The sequence below is a fragment of the Hydra viridissima genome, unplaced genomic scaffold (assembly GCF_058129835.1).
Source record: "Hydra viridissima isolate aposymbiotic clone 2 unplaced genomic scaffold, HvirCarnegie_v1 scaffold_6, whole genome shotgun sequence".
Lineage (NCBI taxonomy): Eukaryota > Metazoa > Cnidaria > Hydrozoa > Anthoathecata > Hydridae > Hydra > Hydra viridissima.
The window spans coordinates 11071656-11098297 of record NW_028324305.1 but is presented as its reverse complement, the minus strand read 5'-3'; the positions used below and the strand labels follow the sequence as shown (position 1 = coordinate 11098297).

The following is a 26642-nucleotide window of genomic DNA, read 5'->3' as shown; positions in this document are numbered from 1 at the left end:
TATCATTGGGTTAATCAAGTTTTAAAATACTCCGAAAAACGTAAAAAATTAGAAAATGACTTAAAACGATAAATAACCCCCCAAAAAACGAAAATTAAATAACGACCAGCTCGAGCGTAGGGACCCGAGACCCGAACTCGGATCCGGGTAGTTGTTTAGGGTATTACCCGAATTTAAATATTCGGGTAATTACCCGAAGTTATAAATTACCCGTTTCTTTTTAAATCGGGTAATACCCGATTGTTTTTAATACCCGATACTTGATACCCGTAGAATACCCGTAGAAAATACCCGTAGAATTACCCGAAGAAGTAAAAATACACAAAAGAGTTCAACTCCATTCGCTTATCACATTGAATTACAAATAACAAAAAAAATTTGAAATATGAATATTTGTACTGAAGGAGTTCAAATGTTTTTAAAAATATAAAAACATATTTATACATTATGGCAGAAAATAGGCATAAAAAAAATGGAAATATGAAAATAAAATTTATATACATTCATTACATACATACCATACATACATACATACATACATACATACATACATACATACATACATACATACATACATACATACATACATACATACATACATACATACATACATACATACATACATACATACATACATACATACATACATACATACATACATACATACATACATACATACATACATACATACATACATACATACATACATACATACATACATACATACATACATACATACATACATACATACATACATACATACATACATACATACATACATACATACATACATACATACATACATACATACATACATACATACATACATACATATATACATACATACATATATATATACATCTAAGTTGTTAATATTTCAATTAGTACTACAAGTTTTGTGAAATTTTCATTTTTCAGCAAATGTTATAATAATAACAAGACAAGTTTTGAAAGTACAAGGAAAAGTTTCAAAATTCAAATGTTTTTCATCAATTATTTGTATTTAGTCAACCTTGAAGTTTTAATTGGTTGTGTGTCTAAACAAAACCTATACAAATATTAGAGAGAAGTTTTTTAAATTTCTTCCTTGAATTCCATTAAAATTTTTTTTTTTTCATTATATAATATTTGAAGCCTTCGTCGAATTAACATTTCGCATTGCCCAGCACATTTTACAGGTTTGTCACGAGTCAATTCAGATTTTAACCAACTGAATACACTATGAGAATTAGTTTTAATAGAGACATCACTTGGGTTCCATTTCAATGCCATATAAACCTTCAATACATGCATCCAAAATATTGTGTATAAAATACAAGATGCTGGATTTATATTGACAATTTTTTAATCCTTGTTTCTTATAGGACAATTAAAAATAAATATCAAGCACTCTTCAAAATGCTATATATTGGAATGAGATCATAGTATTAAGCATATTTTAGCCAATTTTCAATTTATCGAAGTATACTATTCTAAAATTAGAAAAAGTTTAAGTTATTTACGAAGTCAATAACTGTGATAATAAATGTTTGGGTTTCCATTTGCTCAAGAATCAGATGTTTTTATCAGAATCCCCAACGAATGATACCAATACTACTCTAACGTCATTCTCACTATTGCAAATATTATTTTAAAAGATATTCTGAATTCCGATTAATATTATTCATGATCAAGTTGTAATGAACAAGGTCGAACTTCTTCTCTCCTCTTCATCCCAAGGAATAAAAGATTAATTTAAAAGAACCTAAATAATACACATTATCATCTTTTATTTTTGAAAAAAGTAAATACATATGAGACAATTTTATTTAAAATTAAAATAATACTCAAGAATTAACAGTTATGAATATCATAAATTTACGGCATGAATTTCAATCACACCAAAAATCATCCCAAATTTTATTTCCTCTCCTTTTGATGATGGAAAGTTGGTCGATTATATCGTTAAAGCAAAGATTTTTGGGAAACAGCTGCTTACTTAGCTTTTACATAAATCCAACCCTGGTTATGGAATCAATTTTTCTACTGATTCTGGGAAAAGGTTTGTGGCGTTTTTGCCGATAGACAGCCCCGATTGCAATAACTCAGATAGCAACAACACCATTAAGCGCTCGTAGGAAAGGTGATTACTTTATGTCTAAGCTTCAAAATTTGTGCATTTGTTGGAAAGTTGTTTGCATTTGAGAAGGGAGAAAAGTAATGAAAAATTGCACTATTTTTTGCAATACATTTTACGACACTTGAAAGAACGCTGCTCAGTTGAAAAAATTTGTGTATATAATAAAACAAAAATCCAGCAATTTTTGAAACGTGTCAAAACCAGTGATGAAAAAACGTGCCGGTGATGAAAAGGATCGCGTACGACAATTGGAAACGTAAAAGATCGTGGATAAGTTGAAATGCCACGAACATTTTCCTAGACCCAGTTTTTAAACTTTTCAATGGGCAATACACATACAAAAAATAAACGTGCTGTGTATAATTACTTGAAAAAATAATTTGCGAAGCACATAGAGAGTATCTACAATAACTGGATAACTGAAACGATTCAAGAGTAATTGTAATTAGGAAGGAAATATAGTTAAACAGTATCATATAAAAAGCATTACATAAAAATGAATCAAATCAAATGATAAAAATGTCTGAATTCCCTGATGCTGCTGTGAATCTCCCATTCTAAAGAACGGCAAAGAGTGTATTTGGAGCCCTAATATGTTTCATAAAGTATCTCCCAAAGTTAGTATTAAATATGTTTTGGAGAATTGTTAATGTAAATATTTCTTAAGGGAATGTGAAATTCAATATCCTGATGATTTAAACCTTCAGAAGCTGCTAAATAAAGTATACACGCCTAACAAATGTGACTCGACAAAAGTTACTCAAAGTTTGTTCCTGTAATGGTCTTGTGGAGTTGGCAAATTACTCGTTGTTTAAAAACCATCAATACCTTAAGCTTGGGAAATCAACTGTTATTTGTGAAAAGTTGAAATCGTTTCTTAACATAATATTTATAAAATGTAAATGCAACAAAAGATGACCTGAGACTAATAAAATGAACGAAACAAATACGCAACTATTAATTTACACTCAATAAATAATGAAATATTTGCAATTGCAAATATAACTGAAGCATTCTTCGAAGCTTTAATTTTCTTTCTTATGCATCACCGTAAACAATAAATTACGTGAAGTAATAATCATTACTTGACCGTTTTCTTCATCCAACGAATTTGAAGTACTAACTAAACCTCCGTACGACAAGCAAGCATCACCTAAAAAAAGATCTTACGTCATTACTTTGTATTTTACTTTCAAGACTAAGTGATAAAATAAAATATTAGAGAAGCACCAATATCACATCCAGCCAGATTTTACCAGTGTCGGGTATCCAGAAAGTTTTATTCATCGAAAATGGTTTTATGAAATTAAAAAAAGTCGATTTCTTATAACATTTATAAAATTCCCTCAAGTAAGAAGAAAAAAATTGATTTTTTATTGTCATGGAGAGTCAAATGTTGAAATAATATAAATGATTTAAAATAATTTCACATTCCTAATTTACAAATCCATTTTGCAGCGAAGCATGTGATGTACATGCTTCGCAAAATGTTTATATACTTAATATTCCAAAGAAATGGATTAAGTTAGCCAATTAAGTCTCTGTTTTTGCAGAGTAAATGTTTCTCTACTTTGCACGTAGCATTTGTTTTTATACTTTGTACGTATCATTAAATATTTTAATATTTAATAATGGATATAAAGCTATTTTATTTTTGTTTCTATTTTTTTGGGACTTTTTATATTAGGGGAGACCGGGGCTAGTTGGCTACAGGGGTAAGTTGACACACTGCGTTTAACTTTGGAATTTTCCACCAGAAATTTCCAAAATTCACATGAAACCTTCCCACTTAACCAATTCATCTTTCTGTTTAGTATCAGGGCTATATGCGCATGCGCATAGAAGTTATAGCGATTTTTGTGTTTTTTTTACTAATTTTGTAATTTTTGCAACTATATTACTTTTTTAATTTTTAAAAGCAATATCATTAGCTACAAGTAAACTCGAATAGATTTAGGTATTGTATGATTCACTCTAACCAGTCACATTTTTTGTTTCTCAATATTTCGCGTTTTTGGGGATTTATAAGCCATTTTGTGAGCAAAAAGCTTTTGGGGTTAGTTGGCACAATGATCGCGGGGCTAGTTGGCAACGTGCCAACTTACAACTTTTCGCATTGGCCGTAAATTCACTTAAGTTATATAACACTACAGATCTACAGACATGCGAAATTATAAAAAAGAATTAGACAAGCCTGTAAATTCTAAAGATGTTACAAAAAATGTTGTTGATGCCATTTTTATAGAGGGAAAGTCTGTTCGATTTAAAAATATTTAACTTCATTAGTGGTAAAGATTTTAAAAAACCAAAAATCACCTCTGATCGAAATATAAAGCAGAAAATGATTCATTGTGTAAACAAATTAGTTATGAGAAAAAAAGTATTTAAAGGACTTGATAGCCATGACATAGAATATTTTACTGTTAATGAAGATCTACATTCTAGCCAGCTTGTTAAAAAGATAAGTGAATATTACTTTAAAATTCGAATGTTCAAATATGCCCAGGATTATACCACTAAAGTGCTAAGGAAGTCATCAATTGGATTAAGACAACAAACGAATAAATTATTGTTATTTAAGGGTTTATAAATATTTAATTTTAAAATATAAAAGATTAAAATACATTACGATGTTTTCGTTTAAAGTTCTAAATGCAAATATGTTTTTAAATATGTTTTTTAATTTGTGGCTATTAAAATAGCCCCTTGTTTTAGTTTGTAAGCCAATACAAATTTATATTGGCTGTAGACTCATCACATTTATTATCTCTTAACTAATCATCTTTAATTCCAACTTTAATCAAAACTTTATAATTGCAAATTTCCTTTCATTCGACTTTGATCCACTGAAAGCTTTTGCCCGATATAATAGTGGCCTCCAACATACTACGCAATATTAAATTGGCTTCACTAAAAACGGCGAAGTTGCTTATCTAGGTAATATCTTTATATCATTGCAATATCCAGGGTTACCCAGATCTGGCCGAATTTAGTAGAAACCATATCCGGTTTATCACAAATTTTTATTTAATTAAAATAAACAAATTAATATTATACACAATAAGTTTGGCATTTATACTTACTAACGTTATATTTCAACCCAGTTGATGTAACGTGGGGAACAGGATATCCGATCGGTATTAAACCGCATACAGCTTTTTGATGATCCGAATGTTTTATGATAAAATTTTTCCCCTGCAAAAATTTGATATTCATATCACACAACATATTCTGTTAACAAGCATTTAATATTTAACTCAAACATCTAAAAATAGGAACCAACAAACAGCACATACAGGCTTTAGCAAACACATTATTTCAGTATCTGACATAATATACAAAGTATTCTTCCCATAGTCCAACGTATACAAGGTATTAATGTTAGAGAAAGTATGATCAGAACGTCCACCAATAGCAGGATAGGCAACAATAATGTCATACTAAAAACAAAGGTCTACAAAAAAAAGAAAGTAAAAAGCCTAAAAAGTCTTAATAGTGACAGTAACAACAAAAAATGAACAGATTTTCATTAAGAGAACTTTTAATAATGAAAATTTTGTATGAAATCATTGATAGCCAAAAACATGACCAATTTAAGTAGGGTAAGGTTGCTAATATTGTACCGATGCCTGTATTGTACTTTTAATGAAACTCGTTATTTTTACAACCCACAAGAAATTTTTTAATTTATTTTTTATCTTTGCTGAATGAAATTAAGGAGTCAATGGGTTTTTTTTGTCATCCAACTGTATTAAGGCCAGAGTAAGCTCTTGTTGGTTTGTTATTGGAGATTTCTTATTTTAGGGATTTATGGCTAAGCGTATTTCATAAAGAAAGTAGAAGATATGATTTGTTCAGTGTATTTATGTTGAAGCATAATTTATCTAAATTTGAAATAACTAACTAGAATTTAAAATACCTTATTTTTTGTTAACAAATTTTTTAATTAACTGAGTGTCAGATAAGTTGCGTAAATTGTACGTCAAGGCAGATCCTAAATTGTACCGACGCTACCATTCTGACCGCTAAAAAAGCGTGTAAAGTTTAACAAATTCCATTTGAACTTCCAATTAAAGAAATATCCATACTTCCAATACGAACTTCACCACTTAAACAAAAAAAGAAAAATTCCAGTATTAGTCTTGTATTGACAAGTGGTGCATAGTAAAAAATATAGAAAAGAACATGATAAAATGTCTTCCTTGTCAAGGCTGGTGTCATGTTGACTGTGCAGGTGTTAATCAAAAACAGAAACAATATATCTTCAACTTTTGGCAAAAATAAAGTTTTTATGTATTTTATTTTACATTATTTAGTATAATTGTTTTTAAAACAGATATAGTATATATTGTTTTACATTATTTAGTATAATAATCTTTGATACCTGCCTTCCTCCTCTATTCTAATCCTAGCTAACCCATTGGTAAATATACAATTTAAATAAAAATTGTACCATATGTGGTGATACCTGTTTTCGGCATTTTCCAGAAGAAAAAAAAATTCAAGTTGCATAGAGTTTATTCAAAAAAAAAATTCATTTCATTATATTATGGGCAATTAGGTGTTATGTTATATTATATCAGAATATTTCCAATTGTTGATTTTACAAAAACTATTCGTTTTAATCAGTTCTTTTAATCCCTTAAATCTAAAATCATAAAATATTTGCGTAGTTGTAAAGTAATTGAAATCAAGAAAGTGGTACAATATTGGATTACAATGGTACAATTAAGGATCTAATTTTCCTTTATTGTACTTTTAGCGCAATTTTTTTAATTTGATTCTTCGAGACTTAGCGCTTTTTAAACTTTGAGTTTTTTTAACGTCTTTACAACAAATAATCCTTAAATTAAAAACAATTAAGTTGAGACACAATTGAAAATCCATGTTTTCTACTCAGTAGATTGCCTACATTTTTTACTTTGGTCTTAGGGGGTACAATATCGGCAACCTTACCCTACCTTTTGTATTTGTAGTCTAGAAGGTCAGTTTTTGTAAATAAACTTGCAAACAAACAGCTCAGTTTGCATGGTGTGTGTGTGTGAGAGTGTGTGTATGTTTATATATATATATATATATATATATATATATATATATATATATATATATATATATATATATATATATATATATATATATATATATATATATACTCGATAAATACCTATGAGAGTGACTAGTAATTTACATTTCTTTTATATTCCTAGTATATGATATACAATTTAGTAGATAATTGTCCACTACGCTAATTATATATACCGAAGAAATGTTGTATTGTAACAAGCAGTTTACAAAAATCAAAATCACAATCACTAATGACGCCAGACCTTTTACGTATTGTTTTACTACTAAAAACGTTTCAAAGATTTTTTTCTATTTTTGTTACGATCAAACCGATAAAATTGTCAATATTCAATTGTTTAGAAACATCTATTTACAGCAAAAATCCGATGATCTTAGTAGCTGTCATTGTTGAATAATTGTCAGTAAAACACGACCCACAACGACTCAAAACAAAAAAAAAATGACAATAAGTCCTTCTCAACTTTTTTGTAAATATAGTGCCCTTTTTTCATTAATAATAAAGTACAATGATTATTTATTCAAAAAGTAAAAACAGTTTTTTCATAAAACTTACATTTTGTATTTTATGGTTAAAAGAAGTTAAAAATTTTAATATTATTTTCAAATAAATCTGAAAAATGGGAGATCTTTATTTAGTAAAAATGGAAACTTTTTAATCTAAATAAAAGTCTATATTTACTTTTAAGATAATCTTTAAACTTTATATGTTTCAAATATATTGAAAAAAAAAATTGCAATCTAATTTTTTTGTTTAAATTAGAAGAATTTTCTAAAATAATATAGAATGTATGCATACTTTTCTGTTTTAAATATCAGCTAAAAAAAAATTCTACCGAGTTCCAAAGGAGATATTCTTTTTTTTCAGTTAATTAACACAAAACCTTAGCCATTAGATACATATCTATCCCCTTCTTGCACGATATTTTAGTGGAAAAAGTTAAATACTATCCTAAAAATATATTCTTCTCTCTGATTTCAGTTGTTACCATTAATATTGCTTAAGCTGTGTTTATGTAGATGGTATAACAATACCAATAATTGCAGCTGAAATAAATGATGATTATTCTACCTGGAGCATGAAAATATCGAGAAGAGTAAGGAGCTATTTTACTTTCGCACCCCCTCCCCCTATTTTTAAGACCTACAATGGACGTCACTGTTTCGTTTTCCTCGATGCAGAGAACACATAGCTTTCATTAATGGAACCCAAAACTGTCTCACTTTATCAAGATGAAGCGCCCATGTCCTGCAGCTAAATCAGTAAAACCAATTGTCAGCGTCAATTTTAGTTTAACGTTCACTGGAAGGAAAACTGGGTATAATAAAAAGAAAAATCGGGTATAATAAAAAAAGTTTCTGTGCGAATTACTAAAGACAATTTTATGAGGCCGTAGGCGGAGTTAAACAATGGTAACAAACATTTATATTTGATAAAACATTAAAAATCATTAAAAAGAAAAAAAACCTTTTTTTTTTCTCTAGTAAAAAAGCATAACCTTTTTTCTACTGGTTATAGGCTTAAAACATAAGGTTCAAATCTCAAAAACCTCCATTATTTTCTTGCATTCTTAAACTTGTAAAATAGAAGATAGAAAAAAAAAACACCCGCTCGGAAAAACGTTTTGTCAAGAAGACCAATTTTAAACGACACTCATTTTTCACTTTAAATTTCCTTATAAAAAATTAAAAATAAAGATTTTCTAAAGACGTTCTCAGAAAGCAAAAACAACAGTTAACGGCAGGTTGAGCATGATTACTTCTCCAGGTGTTGAAAAAGTTTTAAGAGCTTTATGTTATTTTTTTTTACTTGCGCCATTAAAAACATCTGGTGGTCACATTAATAACAAATAGTTTATATTTGTTAAATTTCGATGAACTTTTCTCTGACTTAAAAATGGAACAAACTGTGAGAGAGCAGCATGAGGTATGAAGTTTTTTTTACGAGATTTTCTATAGTTTTTTTAAGTCTTTTCGTTAGTGTTATTTTTTTAACGAAGCGTTTATAAGAATTTAAAGGTTAACTTGATGTCGCGTAAACTTCAGCGAACGCGACTTCAGTTCAAGTTAACCCCTTTAAATTCTTATAAACGAACTTAACGTGCGTAAACAACGTCATTTAAGGATATTGCGTGCTATCAGGCATTTTAAAAACAACCAGTTATATTAGATGATAATTAGAAAAAACTTCTCTTTTTTTAGATTTTATACCAAATTTCTGTGAATGTTTTTTTTTTAAAAAACAAATCCCAAATATACTGAATTATGTTTGCTTATAAAAAATATTTTGGCAAATTAGAAAGTCTACATCCTATTATAATTGTTGTGCGTCCCAGCTAGTGTTTTCTTGGATTGTCTCGCCTTTAAGATTTTTAAAGAATGTAAACATATGATAAAAATATAAATTCATTTAAAAATAAAGTTTTGAGAGTTTAACAAAAAAAAAAAAAAAAAAAAAAAATTTCTACTTGATGAAAAAATATGGAATACTTACGAGAAGTTACAAAGCAAGACTCTCGCTATTATAATTACCAAGTAATACAGACTATTAAGTTAAAAAGGCACAAATAACAATTTTTTTTCAGCATCAGAGCACAATTTATGCACCTTAAATTTCACACCTCAGCCACTAATTCTAAATTCCACTTTTGAATTTTTTTTTACTAACCGCTAACAAAAATTATCAACACTGACGTAAGGTTAGTTTATATCGAAGACGTCTCTAATTATTAAACTTTAAGTCTGCAAACTATGTTTTGCATAATTATCTCTGCAATACTCAATTCATAGATATAATATTCTTTATCTAATTCTATATTTCATATTCCATATAACTCTTATAACAGCGGTTACCAAATCAAAATAAAATATTTTATTTTGATTTGGTAACCGCTGTTTTAATTTTAGATATATTTTTTATATTCATATAAAAACATTTTCTCAAACTCTCAAAAGTTCAATATGTTGAGCAAAAAATGTTGACATCCGAAGAAAAAATCTCAGAGCAGTTCTTTTTAAAGGCGTGTTACAAGCTATTTCTTAAGGAGCAAACGATTTAAATCTACAGCGCACACAGAAACATTGATTTAGGCTAAACGAAAAGTGAAATTTCAACGGTATAAACAAGAGCCCTAGGAAAGTCAAATACTGCCTGGAGCCTAATTAGAGTCAAGCGTTCACATTTTTTGAGATCATTTTTGTAGTGAAAACCTTCAGCACTTTTTTGATATTATACGAGCAAACTTTTTTTTATTGATAATTTTCATTCCAAAGTTAAGATTTAAACAACTCCCATTTATAAGGACTGCAGATATTTTAAGCCCGTACTCTTTTTAATAGAAATATTTTATGAATGTATTTTTATGTACTCTATGTTAGATATACAACCTAAAAGATTGTGATACAGAATATATGAAATCTACGTTTAAAAAAATGAAGAACATTTTGGATTATGATTCAATGACAGATAACAACTTTTGTTTGGAAGCAGCTATTCAAAAGCTAATCGACATTAAAGAAAACGGTATTCATAAAGAGTGTTATCAAAAAGTTTTTTTAAAAAGTTTGTTATTTTTTTAAGTATTACTTTGATTTTATTGTTTTTTCAGGGTGTTTACAGCACAGCGTTTACAAAGCTTGTTTAGTGGAGTTGACGACGATTTTACTGAACACCAATAATGTAAGTATTACTGCAAAACAGAAGTTTTTAAATATTGTTGCACAGCTTTCAAAAGAAATGATGGTCAATCCACGAAAAAGTGAAGTTTGTTCCGAACCATTCAACGGCCAAACTCGTCAATTAAAATTCGAGCGCTACATAAAAAGATTACATTTAACTAAACTTGAAAATAAAAGGAAACACTTTATATCTTCAGAAAATATGTTAATACCTTCAGAATGCAGCTCACTTAAAAAAGCAAAAATTATGAGAGCTTCTATATGGATTATGGATCAAGAGACGAAACCATCAGCTGCAATCAAAGTTGTTGCTATTAATAAAGAACAGCAACCTCTCTTAAAATGTTCTACGTCTTTTGTTTCAGCTTTAAATGAAAAAGACAAAAACAGACTCAATTTGCCAAGTTCGTTAATAGGGAAAAAAAATTTGCATAAAAAACTTATCGTTAAAAACGAAAACGTTGGTACCGTTAAAAACGGAAACGTTGTTACAGAGAAAGCTACGAAACCTATTAAACCGACGTCTTCTACACATCGTTTTCAAAAAGTAGAGTCCAAAATTTGCCTCTCAAAAGTATCAGTTACGAAAGAACCTTTTGCTTTCAGCTCTATGTTTATAACAAAATCGTTACAGCCAGATTCTGCAACGTCAGACGATACCTTGAATCAAAGCAATCGCTACGATTATTTAACATCTCGATTTTTTTTGAGAACAGAAAAAATTAATAGCGATGCAAACAGTAATCTTTTGCCACCGTTAAGCATATTTCTCGATTGATGTTTTTATGTTGTAGGACTCACTAAGTCAGCACTTAAAGACTGTTTTTTTAAAAGAGTTTTAACTTTTTAACTTTTTTTTTTTTTCTCTCTCAGTTCTTTAAAACAAATCTTTGAAGAAAATTGTTGATAAAAAAATGCCGAGAAGAAATTATCGGATAATAAAAAAAAAAGAAACTAGAAAGAAGATTTTAAAATTACATGAATTTGAAACGCCAGTTCTAATTACATGAATTAGAACTGGCGTTTCCGGTTAACAATTTCCTTCGAAACTATCAAGAATATGCAGACAACCGTCGGGACGCAGCTAAATGTTTTATTTCATCTTATCATTAATATTATCCTATTTAAAGTTGCTGCAACCTGTAAAAACACAAACAAAAATGACGAAATTAAGTTTTCGTCGATTTGTGCTTTAAATGCCTTGGTTACCGCCACGTACAGTTTTAATATATAGTCTATTTTTTATCTATTTTTTTAACATTTGGGGTTGGCCTCTTGCCATGCTTTTGTAGTTATTCCCATAACTGCTGACTACCAATCTTTACCTTACTGTTCAAATAATTTAACAAATGCAGGAAAAGGAGACAATTTAGACAGTTAAGTTGTCCGACTTAGTTTTTAAGTGATTTTGAGTGCACCCCTCTTCTTGTTTGTGGAAGAGACAGTTCTTGAATACCTTATTACCTTGTCATTATCATTACCTTGCTCAAAATCAAGTTCTGACAGATTTTCTCAATGAAAATATTTAAAATATTCTTATTTCCACATTATTCCATCAATTTTTCTAAGTGATCAACTGCATAGATTTGAACTTTGCCCAAAAAACTTTTCTCCAGTTTATTATGGACTAATTTTTGTGTTCATATATCCATGTCACTTGTTTTCGTTTATGAACAGCTTTCAGCAAAGAGTTTTTACAGCATTACAACCTCTTGGTCCTGCTGACAGCAAATCACTTTTTACTGTCGCTACTTTTTGTGCTGTAAGACGTTGATCTCGCTGGATCGCTTTGTGGTTAGAACAATTAAGTGATTCTCAGCCAGAGTTGGAAACTGCTGTTTAGAAAACTTTCTTTGGATTTTTAAGGAGTTTAACTTTTAAGAAAGCTTGACTTTTTGAAATTCGAACTTTTTTATAATTCGGACTTTTTCAAAGTCAAAATCGTTTTTTTAAAAAAAGCCAAACTTTTTTGAAGCTCTCTTTCAAAAAGTCGGATTAATCTAAAAGCTCGTATCTTTTTTTTTCTAAAAATATGGCTTTTTCATAAAGTAGTTTAGACTCTCAAAAAGTGGATATGTCATCTTTTGAAAATTTTAGACTTTTTATGGCTTTTTCATTAAAAATATTAGAGTTCCATTATTGTCACAACTTTTTCAACAGCCTCATAGGTTTTTGTTTCACTAAGCTTTTTATTGTTTAGAAAGAAAAAAAATCAAAGTTTTCAATTGTATGTAATCAGCGTCTGGGTTTGGTTTCTCGGTTGTTTTTTTTTTTTTAAGAAGTAATGACCAAGTTCTATTCTAGCTTTAAGATAAATCTAATATTCTGTAGTTTATTGCAATAAAACTCAAGAATGTCTTTACCCAAGTATGGACTCTGAAGACTCCTAAAAACTGCTTCGCGTTGATGTTTCTTTTAATCAAAAAAAGGATACGCTATTAATGATTAATAATTCCGTTTATATAATATTTTTATTGTTATGTGACTTGTCAGCTTAGGTAAAAAAAAACATTAAAAAAAACCTCGATATATTTTTCTTGGCAACATTGAATTCCCAAATATATCCCTTTAGTGAAATCAGTTTCATTTTGATTGTCTAAACATTCCACTTTGCAGTTCTTAAAAATAAAAAATATGATAATTTGACTATAATAATTTAAAATAAAATAAAAATAAAACCAAGTTTGAAAATGTAACAAACTGTAATATAAATGAAAAACAAGACAAAAAAATATCTAACAGGTTTATTGAGGAAATAATTCTTCACATTGTCTCTAATGGAATCAAAGTCTCCACATACCACGTCAGGACAAAGACTAGAATAAAGAGTAAATAACAATACAAATATATTTTCATGATTATGTACGATACTCTTTATGGCATGGTCAAATTACAAAATATTATGTTATTTGAATTTTAAAAAAATTATCAAGACAATCCACAAATTCAGTATACAAATATTCAAAATAATTCACAATTTCAATTTACAACACTGTGCAGAAGTCTTAGATCACTATGCATACTTGCAAAAATCTATTACTAAACACTTACAAATAAAATTACCGTTCAGCTATTCTTACCGAACAGCTTTTTTATAAATGTGCCATTCATTTTGTAAAACATCAAACAGCTTTGTAGTATTGCTGGATTGAAGGGTGGTTCGCTTCCTATCAAGATTTTCCCAACCATCTTTGATTATGTTCAAATCCGGGCTTTTGAGAGGCCATGCCATCGTGGTCAAAATTTCCTCGTCATTCATCTGCCTCAAATAAGATTTTACCAATGCGTTTAATACTTAAACGTATTTTCAAACAACAGATTGCATTTGATTTTCCTTCAATTTTCACTTAATCATACAATCCCAAACATAAACTGTACCACCCTCGTCGAAGTTTTGCTTCGATTTCTTAAGATTGAACTCTTAAATACTTTTCATCTTTTTTGAGGCGTTTATGATTTTCCAAATCTTGATTTAACTTCTACAAAACCAATTTTAGTGAACTTTTTAATGGCTTAATGATGCCTTTCTTTGATGGCCGTATTTTTCTGCTATCTGAAGTTAACTATAGCTTTCTTGATTAACCAAAACTTTCCAATATTTAATAAACTCAGTTAATTTCAACATTTTGGTTAATATTTCCTTAATATACTAAATAAAAGTACAAACATTTAATGTTTTAGCAAAATTTTAGGAAAACTAAATTGCAAGTTTATGACAATTAAAATAACCAACCAATAAGAATAAAAGTAATAATGAAAAATTATTAAAATTTCTAAATAATAAACATAAGACAAAGCAAAACCTGCATAGATCGTCTTTATGCAAGTTACGAAAAATCACTTGGTATTTTTTTATTTTACAGATTTTTTAGACAGATTTCTTTATTTTAAAATCATCTACAGGCATTGAAAGATTCGGGATTAGGGCATATCAAACAAATGAATGCTTTATTTTTTATTCAGTACGTCACTTTTCCTATGCATTCATAAAGTCTGAGTTATATGGTATATATTTTTTTGGTGAAAAAAATACAGGAGATGCATGGAGATGTATGTATGTATGTATGTATGTATGTATGTATGTATGTATGTATGTATGTATGTATGTATGTATGTATGTATGTATGTATGTATGTATGTATGTATGTATGTATGTATGTATGTATGTATGTATGCATGTATGTATGTGTGTATGTATACATGTACATGTGTAAGTGTATATATATATGAGGTGTGGCGGAGCTAAGCGATCTATGTGCCAAAAAAAACTATCCCATTTCCATAAAAAAAAGTACATTTTTATTAGACGAGAAGCGTGAGATTAACCATAGTCTAAAAAAATATTTAAGATAATATAAAAAATGAATGTTTACTTACAATTACACATGACCTAAAATTAAAAAGAATCAAAAAAAAAAAAAAAAAATCTAAAAATCAAACGAAAACACCAAGTAAAAAAACTGTTAATTACAAATTTACAAAAAGTAATGGTGCATGTCCTCTCTATAGATTTTTTTTTTTTTTTTTTTTTTGTTTTGATATCTTTTTATTTGTTTTACTACGCATCTCCGCTTATTTATTTTTCTGTTAGGTTTGTTTTTTAAATTTTTATTTAGTTTAAAAGCAGATTCACCCATGATTGAAAATAAAAGCGAAGAGTGAAGTAAGATTAAAAACTTGAATGATAAGAATGATTTGTAACAACAAACCGACTAATAAATTGTATAATGTAAACAATGCGTGGCAAATAATTAAAATGGTGCGAATGGACTTAGAAAAAATAGAGAAAATGACATCCGTGGACATACAGACAGCTCCATCTGTTGATACTTTTTTCTACAATAAAAAGGTAGTTTTTGGAACTAGATTTCTTAGGATTGTATTGGCACGGGTACCTAGATTAATTTGGTGTGAAAAAATATTTTTTTAAATTTTTTGGCACTTAGATCACTTAGCTCCGACACGCCACGCCACGCCACGCCACGCCACGCCACGCCACGCCACGCCTCATATCTTGATCTAATTATAAAATGATCAAATGATAACAGAGGGGGAAGCCGTCTTTATACATTCCTGGCTCAGTAATTGAGGCGGGGGGGGGAGGGAAAATTTTAATTCTATCTGTTTTATTACATTAATACTAATTGTTTAAAACCTTTTAAATTAAAGTTTTTTTTAAAAATTTAAAAAGATTTATGTTTTTAATGAAATCGTAACTTTACAGTATCGGACAAAACATGGTGGACAAACTCAAATTTAGAACAAAAGTTACTCAAAAACTAAAAAGAACTAGTAAAACAATTGTACATATTAATTTTTAAATAGTTTATTATGTTCTTAACAAAATTTAAAACGTTTGAATCATACTAAGAATCACAAAAAAAATTTATAACACATTTTTTTCAACAAACTACATTTTTCCTTGGACAAAACAAGGTGGACAAATCAAAACGAAGCTTTTTTATAAGATTTCATTGTTCATTCAATTTACCGCATTCTTTTGTTTTCACTTTTATCCTAACATTACTCTAAAATAATAAAATAGATTTTGGAACGTCTGGCCAATTATTTTTTCAATTAAACTAAAAATATATTTAACTCGTGATATATGGGGTAAATAGCAACTTAAAATGGCTTTCGACAAATTAGGAAGTGTTTTACGTGAAAATATTATTAAAGATTTTAAAAGCGGAAAACGTCAAGCTGAAATTTGTAGAAAATATAATATAGCTAAATCGACTGTAAGCAAAACTGTCAAATCATTTGGAGCTCGTGACTGCTTTAAAACAAACCATCGGGGCGGACGTCCAAGAAAAACAACACAAAGACTAGATCGAATAATTGTTAAAGAGCTTAAAAAAGATCCATTTTTGTCATCCACAAAATTAACCGAAAAACTTGAACTACAAATCTCTAATCGCACTGTGCGACGAAGAGCTAACGAAGCAAAATTGTTTTCTCGAATGCCTGCCAAGAAACCGCTAATTTCCTTTAAAAATAGAAAGCTAAGACTTGCGTTTGCCAAAGCACACCAAAATTGGACTGTAGACCAGTGGAAAAACATACTTTTTAGTGATGAATCAAAATATAACCTTTTTGGAAGCGACGGCAAGAAGCGAGTCTGGAGACCAAAGAACACCAGATTCAATACTAAATATACCAAGAAGAGTGTTAAGCATAGAACGTCTGCTATAGTTTGGGGTTGTTTCTCAGCACTAGGAACTGGTCCTATTCACGAAATTAATGGAATTATGGACCGCTTTGTTTACAAAGATATAATGGAAGATGTTATGTTACCACATGCTGAATGGGAGATGCCCCTAAAATGGATTTTTCAACAGGATAATGATCCCAAACATACGTCAAAAATTGTAAAACAATGGTTCAAGGACAAGAATATCACCATAATGGAGTGGCCTGCACAAAGCCCTGACTTGAATCCCATAGAAAATTTGTGGGAAATAATTGACAATAAGATTGAGCGTGCAAATGTGAAGACCAGTGAGGAATTATTTGAACAAATCGAGAAGGCCTGGCGAGAGATTTATATGAGAATTGTTGACTCATTAATTGCGTCTATGCCCCGAAGAATGAAAGAAGTTATTAAAAGTAAAGGAGGTCCTACCAAATATTAAGTTAGCTTTTAAAGTTTTTTGAAAAATAATAAGTTAATTTTTGAATTTTTTTGAATTTTCAGTCGATTTTTTGAATTTCCACCTTGTTTTGTCCAAAGAAAAATGTAGTTTGTTAGGGAAAATGTGTTTTAAAACGTTTTTAGTGATTTTTAGTATGATTCAAAACTTTTAAGTTTTGTTAACAACATAATAAACGACATAAAAAAAAAATATGTTCAATTGTTTTACTAGTTTTTTTTAGTTTTTGATCAACTTTTGTTCTAAATTTGAGTTTGTCCACCATGTTTTGTCCGATACTGTAAATCCTGTTTCCCAGTAGCTAAACGTTAATATTTTGCAAAATTATTTCTAGAATTGAATTTCCCATGCCAAAATAAGTTGGAATCCAACCGTACTAGTCAATATTCTAAAAATTTAAATTTTGACACATATATGATATATTCGGTATAGAACATATATCTCTAGCAATAATAAACAAGTTTCTCAACAATTTATGCTTGAACAGCGGTTTATTGACGATAGATGTTTAAAATGAGAATAATAAGTGGCGTAAGGCTTTTGCACAGTACTGTACATAACTTAAGTATTCAGGGAAAAGTGAGATAAGACAGGTTCCCAAGCTTCAATAGATAGATTTTACCTGACTTAGTTAGAACTTGCTAAACGCTCTACGATAACGAATAAGTAACGAATGCTAACGAATATCAAGATTATTCGTTAGCAGAATAATTGTTATAAGGTGCTTATCACAATTATTCTGATTTCGTCGAGAATATTCGTTAGCATTCAAAAACATTCAATAATAACACTTTTATCGAAAATAATTGTAATCAAATTAAATCAAATTGTATGAATTTAAAACAAGGCGCCGTTAATATTAGTTGTCATCACTGTCTATGTCCGTCAGATCTTCAATGAATAATTTTTGCTTGTCTTCAGTGGTTGATGCCAGTTATTTTATGTTTAACTTTTTCTAAAAAGATGTTACGTCGTTTACAAAATAAACAGTTTGGATCAACAATCAAATTTCCTTGTGAAAGTAATGAACAACGATGGAAAGTTTCTGTACGCCAAAAGTATAACCAATTTCTTAAGAGAATTAGAAACAAGGTCCAAAATTGAAGAAACGCTGTTTTAAAAAACACAAATTTAAAAAAGGATTTTCACCTGTGACAATTGATTAAAAGTAAAGTAGAGAAGCTATGCGCAAGAGAGCGAGAAATTATTTGAATATTGCCCATAACCGTGATAAGTATTTGAATTTCATGTTTGCCCAAAACAAGTATTTAAACTTCATGTCTGCCAATTTGATCAATGACTATTGTTGCTTTTTTTATGGATTTTTATAGAGACTTGATTACTTCCTTGTCATTCCATATAGATTCGACGTGGAATGTTGGACACCGACCCTTACTAAAATTGATACTTTTAGGTAAAGGAGCCTAATTTAATACTAAAAGAAAGTGTACCAAATTTTAGCTTTCCGCCAGTCACCGTTACAGGGGTATTAAATAAGTATGAATTTTATTTACACTAAAGTATAAGCGTAAAGACAGTTACCGTTACGCTGAGGCAATCTTTTTATTATCAAATCGTGTAAACGGGCGATTAGCGCTTTCAACTGGGGGCCAGTTTAAAACAATGAATATAAACGAGAAGTTGTTTTTATATTGTACTTAAAACGATAAAAACTTATGAGTGGAAGGCAATCTTTGCTTTTTACTTGATACTAAGTTATTATAAAGATTACTTTGTATGGGTGCCATTTTGAAAATGTAAATAAATAAAAAGTTTTATACATATTTTAGATTGAAAAGGTAAAATGATAAATTTTTCTGATAGCATTTATTTCAATCACTTCTTGTTAAAAGGGCGTAAGTCAAATTTTTCATCAAAATGGGTTTAATATTGTTTGAAGATGGACACAATGATTTGTGTTAAAAGGCAGTTTGTAACGGTAACCATAACGACACAACTAGCAAACAGCATATTTTTATTAAAGGGGTGTAAGCTAATACTTGGTTTTTGTTAAAGGTCATGAGTTAACTGGAAATGCCAGATGAAATTAGGTATTATAGTGTGTGGTATGAACCTAGGTCTAGACAGTTGAAACTAGGTCTAAACAGGTGATATTGTGTGGTATGAACCTAGGTCTAAACACGTTTTATTGCCTATATCAGATTCAATGGAAAAGGATTATCAAATATCACAATTGCTCCTGGCCCATTTGGAACGTAGATAGTTCTTGATGATAGCTAACTTAATGAACGATCTCTCGCCTTCTGCCAAGAAAATAGGCAATTTCCAGAAAAATTCGAAGTGAAACAAACACTTGTGGAAAAATTGAAGGCAGTCCCATTACATAAACTTCGATAAGAATAAACTTCATTAAGAAGTTAAAGAGGCTTTTCACTGACTAGTACTTGTGTCAATCCTTCAAATCTATTTACCCAAGAAAAATCCCAGGGAATTCAATTTTAATTAAGTCTGCTGGATAGAGTTTCTCAAGATTCTTGGCTTTAATGAGTAGCTCTTCTGTTAGGGAACTTGGTGAAGACCAAAACTTGGTTCATTCTTCTTCAATTATTTTAAATCTTGCTCTCGTTAAATCAGTAAGATCGTCCAATATGATATTGAAAACACCACATTCAAAGCTTTTTCTTAGTTATAACTAGCAGTTTTGTCGTGGAAGATCTTTTTTCGTGTTCTCTTCTTTACAAACTAATTTCATCAAATTTCAAGCTCTTTGCAACTCTTACTGTCTCCTTCAAAATAAAATTCCAAGACGAGTGGATTTGAAATAACTGGTTAAACTTAAATTTCGCTTACATACTCGGGAATTAGTTTTGAATTTTCATCAAGCATTTACTATTAGATTATAGCTGATTTTTTGCTGAAGACTTTTCTTTTTCTGGATATGTGATGCCTCTTTTACTATGATGGCCCATGGAACACTAGTTAAATGTCCCCCTCTCTTGAAGCCTGTGCTTCCTACTCAATTCGCCCGAATTCCTACGGTTTGATTTTTAAGAACTCAATTACAGTATATTAAGTAAACTAGAGGTTAATGAAGCTATCACTTCCTGAAGATTTTAAATATAACTTGATAAAAAGTTGACAGTTTTACTTTCGAAGATTTTGAGGAATATACAGTTAAGGCATCTTTTATAAAAGCAGGGGAAAAGCATTAAATTTTCTGGATCTAAAGCAACAGTTGCACCAAAGCCAAGAAACAAATAACAGATATTTGTTGGATTTATACGCAAAGCTTAAAATATGTTTTTACTGTTGAGTGTTGTCGGAAGCATCCAGCATGTAAAGGTTGTTTATTATTTTAGTAAAAATGAGGTGGACTAAGGTACAATAAAATATTTACTTATGAAGTAATTCATTTTTGAAAGAACGTCTCTTTTGTAAGAAGAAACACTATTTTCCCCGTTGAATAACTTAGATTAAATTATATTTCCATACATGTAAAAAAAAAGGCTGGTATTACAAACCTGAACCGGTTCATTTCGAAGAAAGGCGTCGGTTTTAAAAAGGTGACTGTTACATGTTTATTGGGATTTATAAATCATTATAAATATGTTAAGTTGTACACCCCTAATAATGTTATACAGCACATGCGTAAATTTTTTTCTCAGAAAGATGCATTTAAAAATGTTTACTTACAAATTTTCCTTGAAACCTGCTCTTGATTGAGAATCAAATAGATGATTTGAAGCGCCATCGCATGCCACTTTAAAAACGGCTGAAAAACACAACATGCATTAAAAAATTTTAAAACAATACAAAAATATATACTTGTTCTTCCATCCAGAGTCAAGTAGAGGGCGAGGCAACCGAGAAACTTGCTCGGGGCCCAAATTTCCAAGAGAAGGTCCACTAGAGATAGCGAAACATAAACAAATACTTGCACCAGCAGCTAAGTATTGAGGAAATTCTATAAGTCTTATCAATTTGTTATCACAATTTTTATCACTGTAAAATTACATTTTTCATTAACACTAACTTTTCCAAATTTTAGTAAGGACAAGAAATTTCCGCAAAATTGTTAAAAATCAAAAAATGTTTGCACTTTCTTTATATTTTTGGAAAAGCTTTTAACAGTTGAAAAGTTTTCGGTAAGAAATAACTTTTTGTAAGGAAGTTGTTTTGATAGAAAAAATCAATTTTTTAATTTCCTTTATAATGATAATATTTTATAAAAAAAAAAAAAAAAAAAAAAAAAGTATCGAAATAATAAAAAAAATAATTTAAAAAAAAGGATTGCTAAGAATACCTTTGGCCTAAATGTACGAATCTTATTTTAAAAGAAAGAACATACTATTTTTTGTTCTTTGAATAATATATGGGAAAAACTGCAACAGACTAATTTTATCTGATTGCCAAAGGGTAGGGAGAAATCAGAAATTAATCGCTTATTTTCGCTTCCCGTTATTTTAATGATCAGTTAATCGATAAGGATCAGTAGTGACCAGGATCGATTTTCATAAACTCAAGCAGGTATGTAATTAAAGTTATAATGGATTATACCGATTACAGTGTGAAGGATTGATTTGAAATGCTAACAATACTGTAACCCAAGTTTTTTCCTAGATTTCTCCTTATTCCTTAGCTAATTGTAATTAGAGTATTGTTGACGTCACTATTAACTGTGGCGTCAGAGGAGCAGAGTTCCTTCCGATAAAAATTTTTGAAAGCGTACCTACGTTAGTTAATGTACATTCTAGCAATTCTCTTAATTGTGAGTGATTTGACAAATTCTATTTCTTTATTGAAGCAACTGATGACGTTGCATATACTTTTGCATTTTTTTTTTTATAATAATTGTAAAAAACTGCATAATTGAAAACAAGTCCACTCCTAATACAAAAATTATATGGCATATTGTTTAAATACAGGATATGCGGACCTCTGAAAAATAACTCTACTTAAGGAGCCGTAGTTATAAAAGATGGCCCCACTCATATGTCATTTCAAAAGATTTTATTTCACAGATCAAGGAATGCAAGTTTTTTTTTGCTTTAATGTCATAAGTTACTTTCCAAGCTTCCTAGCATTTACTTTGAACTGTAGGAAGTTTTATAATAATCCGTTTGTTATCTTATTAATTCTGTAATAATTGTATATTTCGATTTATTGTAGTTCAGCAAAGTGCAGCTACTTAAAGAGTTATTCTCCTTTGCCTGGTCCTGAAAATACAACTCGACCTATGTGAAACCTTTAGGAGAATGCTCGCATAATTTTTCAAAATGCTAGGCAAGAAAAGTAATTTTTAGTTAAAAAAAAAAAAAAAATAGTTAGTAAGCACCAAATAAATTCACATTTAATTACAAAATCTCTGAAGTTATCACATTGAAGACTTTTTCAGAGATTATCACTATGTATAAAGTTTTTGAAAATCAACTTGAATTTTGAATAAAAATTCAAAAAAATAAAAGTTAAATTGGAATACCACTGTGTGACAGCTTTTTTTAATTATGCATGATTGGCAAAAAGATGTTTCCAGCATTTACAGAACTTTAAATTTTTTGTTAGTTTTCACATGGATTGCTTTTTCGTATGCAACTAAATAAGTCACTCAACCTTCAATCTGAGACTTGTATTGAGGGAGGGGAGATGGGGGAAGCACATTAAAATTTGTCTTATTGGAATGGCGACAGCCAATGTAGCGGGTGATAAAATACATGTTTATCATTGGTAAATAATTGCCCAGCATATCCAACGATCTATAATCTAAAATCTATAGAGCTCTTTTATTTTACCACTGAATACCACATCAAAACTCAAACTAATTGATCAAGGAGTTATACGCTCTTTGAAAGTTTATTACAAATTTTTGGCATTGCAAAGACTGGTCGTGGGTATCGATAAAGGAAAGCATCTTCTTGTTTTTTCGATTTTAGACGCAATGAAAACGCTTGATCTTGCATGGCAAAAAGTAAAAATCTCCACCATCGTTAATTGTTTTTCGAAAGCAGGAATTTCGAAAGATCAGGAGAATTCTGCTCAGTCGCATGAAGACGAAGACTCCTTTAAAGATCAGACAAAAAACGTTAGTGATATTCGGGAGCCTTTGTAAATGATGTATGACTGTATGCCCTTCAATCTTAGAAGTAACAGAAGCTCAATGCACTCTTTATTTCAACTGATAGAGACGTTACTTGAAACTGAGACAGAGTGACATTAGAACATTTTATAATTTATGATGTATTTTATTTACCTTTCAAATCGAATAGAAAGGAAAACTTAAGATAACTTGAGTTAAAATTATCAGCAAAAGTTCGAGTTATAGAATGTCCCAAAAACTTGAACATTTACTAACTCGAACTATTTTCTTGGTCCCTTTCGTTCGAATTATTAGGAGTATACTGTGTAGTTTTTAAGAGTTGCATGTACTATATGCCCTTCAACTTTAGCGGTGAAGATTAAACAAAAGCTTTTACATTATAGTTATTATATTGTTAAACAGGGCCAATTTCTAGTAATTTCAATCTCAATGGAAAAACTTTAGTTTTAACAGATGCATATCATTACCTGTTATGCATAGCTCTTATCAAGTAGTGGTTTTGCAGATCCTTACAAAGCCTGAACTAAAAATCTGATACTTTTCCATTTTGTTCCTGAAGTATCAGATTTAAAAATCTGATACTTCAGGAACAAAATGGAAAAGTTAATTTTCACCAGATTTGCTATACACAGTATGTTCTTCTTTTATTAGACTGGAAAATTCTTGCCTTCGACATTGAAAAAGACTTTAGTTTTTCCAATTTCTTTTCTGCTGTAAAAAGAATACAATTAAAACCATTACTTTGAAGTTCTTTTTCTTGATTTAAGGTCAACTCTTTTTCAATATTTTTTTATGCTCTCTTAAATTTGCTATGATCAATAATAATTCCTTCTCTAATAATTTTAGCATTAATAAGAGCAGCATTTGTTATTTCCGCACTCTCTAAACGCTGTATGATGCTTTTAAGGTTGCTAAAGCTACATTTTTTATCTTTATATTATTATATAAACCATTTTTTCTTTTACTTCTATGCTTGTTTCAAAAATATTCATTTTTATTTCAACATTAGAATCTTCAGAAAACTCATTTGGGACATAAATCTCTTTCTAAATGACAAGAAAATAAATTAAAAGCAATTTCTGATTTATTTATTGGCGTTTCCTATTTTCCTGTTATACACCGTTTTAATATTTTTTTTTTTTTTTTTTTTAATTTTATTTTTCATAAACTCAATGAAAAAAATGTGAAAACCTATTCTTCAAATACCAGGGTATTATTTTCTTCAAATACCAGGGTATTTGAAGAATAGGTTTTCACATTTTTGAAGAACATTAAATACCAGGGAAAGAATATATCAAATACTTAGTAGTAGCCATGTATTTGACGAATATATCAAATACCTTCAAATACCAAGGTATTTAAAGAATAGGTTTTTCCATTTTCTAATTAAGTTACTGAATTTACAAGCTGACATTCTCCTGATTATGCAATCATTTTTACTTACTTTCCATAATAATTTTTTTTTATTATTATTACTGAAATAAATGAAATGATGTTAATACTTTTAGAAAAACTTTGGTACAAAAAATAGAATATTCAAAATTTTGTGATTTGTATAAATACGTAAGAGTATAATAAAACAAATTCACCAAAGTTAAATCATATGCAAAAGTATTTTTCTAAAATTTGTTTAAAAAAATTGTTTAATCTAACTCTTTTGTATGTAAGTTAAAATTCCAGTAAGACATGCTGAATTGAATAACGAAGCAATATTATTACACTTTGTAAACATGCAATTTATGTTAAATCATAACTTATCATGTATAACTTAAATGCAGAAATAAAATAGAATTAAATAAATAAACTACTTTTACGAATACGAGTGTAAATATTTAGATAACATTTTTCTACATGTTGTCTGTTACACTAAATTCTTAAGTTTAAGACTTTATTAGACTTTAATTATAGTTTGCTTAACTGAATGGAACTTAAAAGCGCACTTCTACGTAGTTTGCAGGATATTTACAGTTCAAGCACAAAAAATTGTCCACAAAAAAAAAATTTCAAATTTAAATTTTATTTACATATTTTAAATACTCGTACACGTTTCTAAAAAAAACCGAAATTTTACGTAAAATTGACACACCCTAATCGAATACTAACACGAATCTTGAAAAGAACACGTACTTTTTTCTCGTACTGAGATTTACATTAACGGAAAATATTTTGAAAAAGACTTTAACAAAAACAACAAAAATACTTTTCATTAATAACAAGCACCGAAGGACTGACCTTTTTTCCATAAATTTGCCATAATTTCCATGTTCAACTTTTGATTAAGAATAATTAGCAGTATTCTACTTTGGTCTTAAATGAAAAAAAATTATCTGATCTTTACAAGTTACCAAAAAAAAAAGTCTAAAAATCAGGATTAAAGTCATTCGTGAAATAAAAAAGAACAAGATGAACTTACCAGAACTCTTTAGAAAATCAAAGATTCTATATTCGCTCATTTTTCTTTTTTTTTTCTTTTTCTTTCTTTTATACTTATCAAGCGTACACAAGTTAACGAATTAAAAAAACAAAAACAAAAAGAAAAAAAAAAAAAAAAAAAAAAAAGAGAAACAAATAAAAATATTTGTAAAAGAAGTATCAAAAAAATAAACGAATCGAGTAGATTAAAAGTTAGAATAAAACCATTAAACACAATCGCTTTACAAACAGTAATTTTGTACTGATAAAGAATGCAAACGCCGATTATTGCAATTTCGATAGTACAAATAATGTTAATAGAGATAAAATTCCACCACTTCTTGCATTCTAAAGTTTTCATCTTGTTTACTTAACTGCTTAATCAGTAACTACTGTGTTTGCATTATAAAATAAGTTGTGCATAAATCATTAGGTCTTTTCATGCATCAGTATGATAAAAAGACGCCACTTAAAAGTACAGCCATATTTGAACTGTCCGAAAAAAAAAAGTAATTTAAGTTCATTACTGATTTTTATTTTTAAACATATATATATATATATATATATATATATATATATATATATATATATATATATATATATATATATATATATATATATAAATTACAAAGTAAATCCACTT

The 26642-nt window shown here is 29.1% G+C and overlaps 2 protein-coding genes across 4 annotated transcripts; one reads left to right on the top strand and one right to left on the bottom strand.

Annotated features, from left to right (window-relative positions):
- Nucleotides 1-1751: 1751 nt before the first annotated feature.
- LOC145190794 (thiamine pyrophosphokinase 1-like) lies at nucleotides 1752-26108 on the bottom strand. 2 transcript variants are annotated; one of them, XM_090090388.1, is made up of 9 exons: nucleotides 26001-26089; nucleotides 25820-25894; nucleotides 21187-21265; nucleotides 13960-14528; nucleotides 13620-13695; nucleotides 13402-13497; nucleotides 5416-5559; nucleotides 5203-5314; nucleotides 1752-3272 (listed from the first exon to the last, which is right to left on the bottom strand). In XM_090090388.1, exons 4-9 carry the CDS (start codon nucleotides 14136-14138, stop codon nucleotides 3145-3147), a joined length of 735 nt encoding a protein of 244 aa, XP_089946514.1. In that variant the 5' UTR covers nucleotides 14139-14528; nucleotides 21187-21265; nucleotides 25820-25894; nucleotides 26001-26089; the 3' UTR covers nucleotides 1752-3144. The 2 variants fall into 2 exon arrangements, with proteins under 2 accessions (XP_089946514.1, XP_089946513.1); XM_090090387.1 differs by lacking the exon at nucleotides 13960-14528 and having other exon boundaries at nucleotides 26001-26108.
- On the top strand, nucleotides 8919-11729 carry LOC149887005 (uncharacterized). Of its 2 annotated transcripts, XM_090090385.1 has the most exons (3): nucleotides 8919-9128; nucleotides 10580-10724; nucleotides 10810-11729. In XM_090090385.1, the coding sequence occupies exons 1-3, from the start codon at nucleotides 9099-9101 to the stop codon at nucleotides 11655-11657; spliced, it is 1023 nt and encodes a 340-aa protein (XP_089946511.1). In that variant the 5' UTR covers nucleotides 8919-9098; the 3' UTR covers nucleotides 11658-11729. The 2 variants fall into 2 exon arrangements, with proteins under 2 accessions (XP_089946511.1, XP_089946512.1); XM_090090386.1 differs by lacking the exon at nucleotides 10580-10724 and having other exon boundaries at nucleotides 9018-9128.
- Nucleotides 26109-26642: the final 534 nt, after the last annotated feature.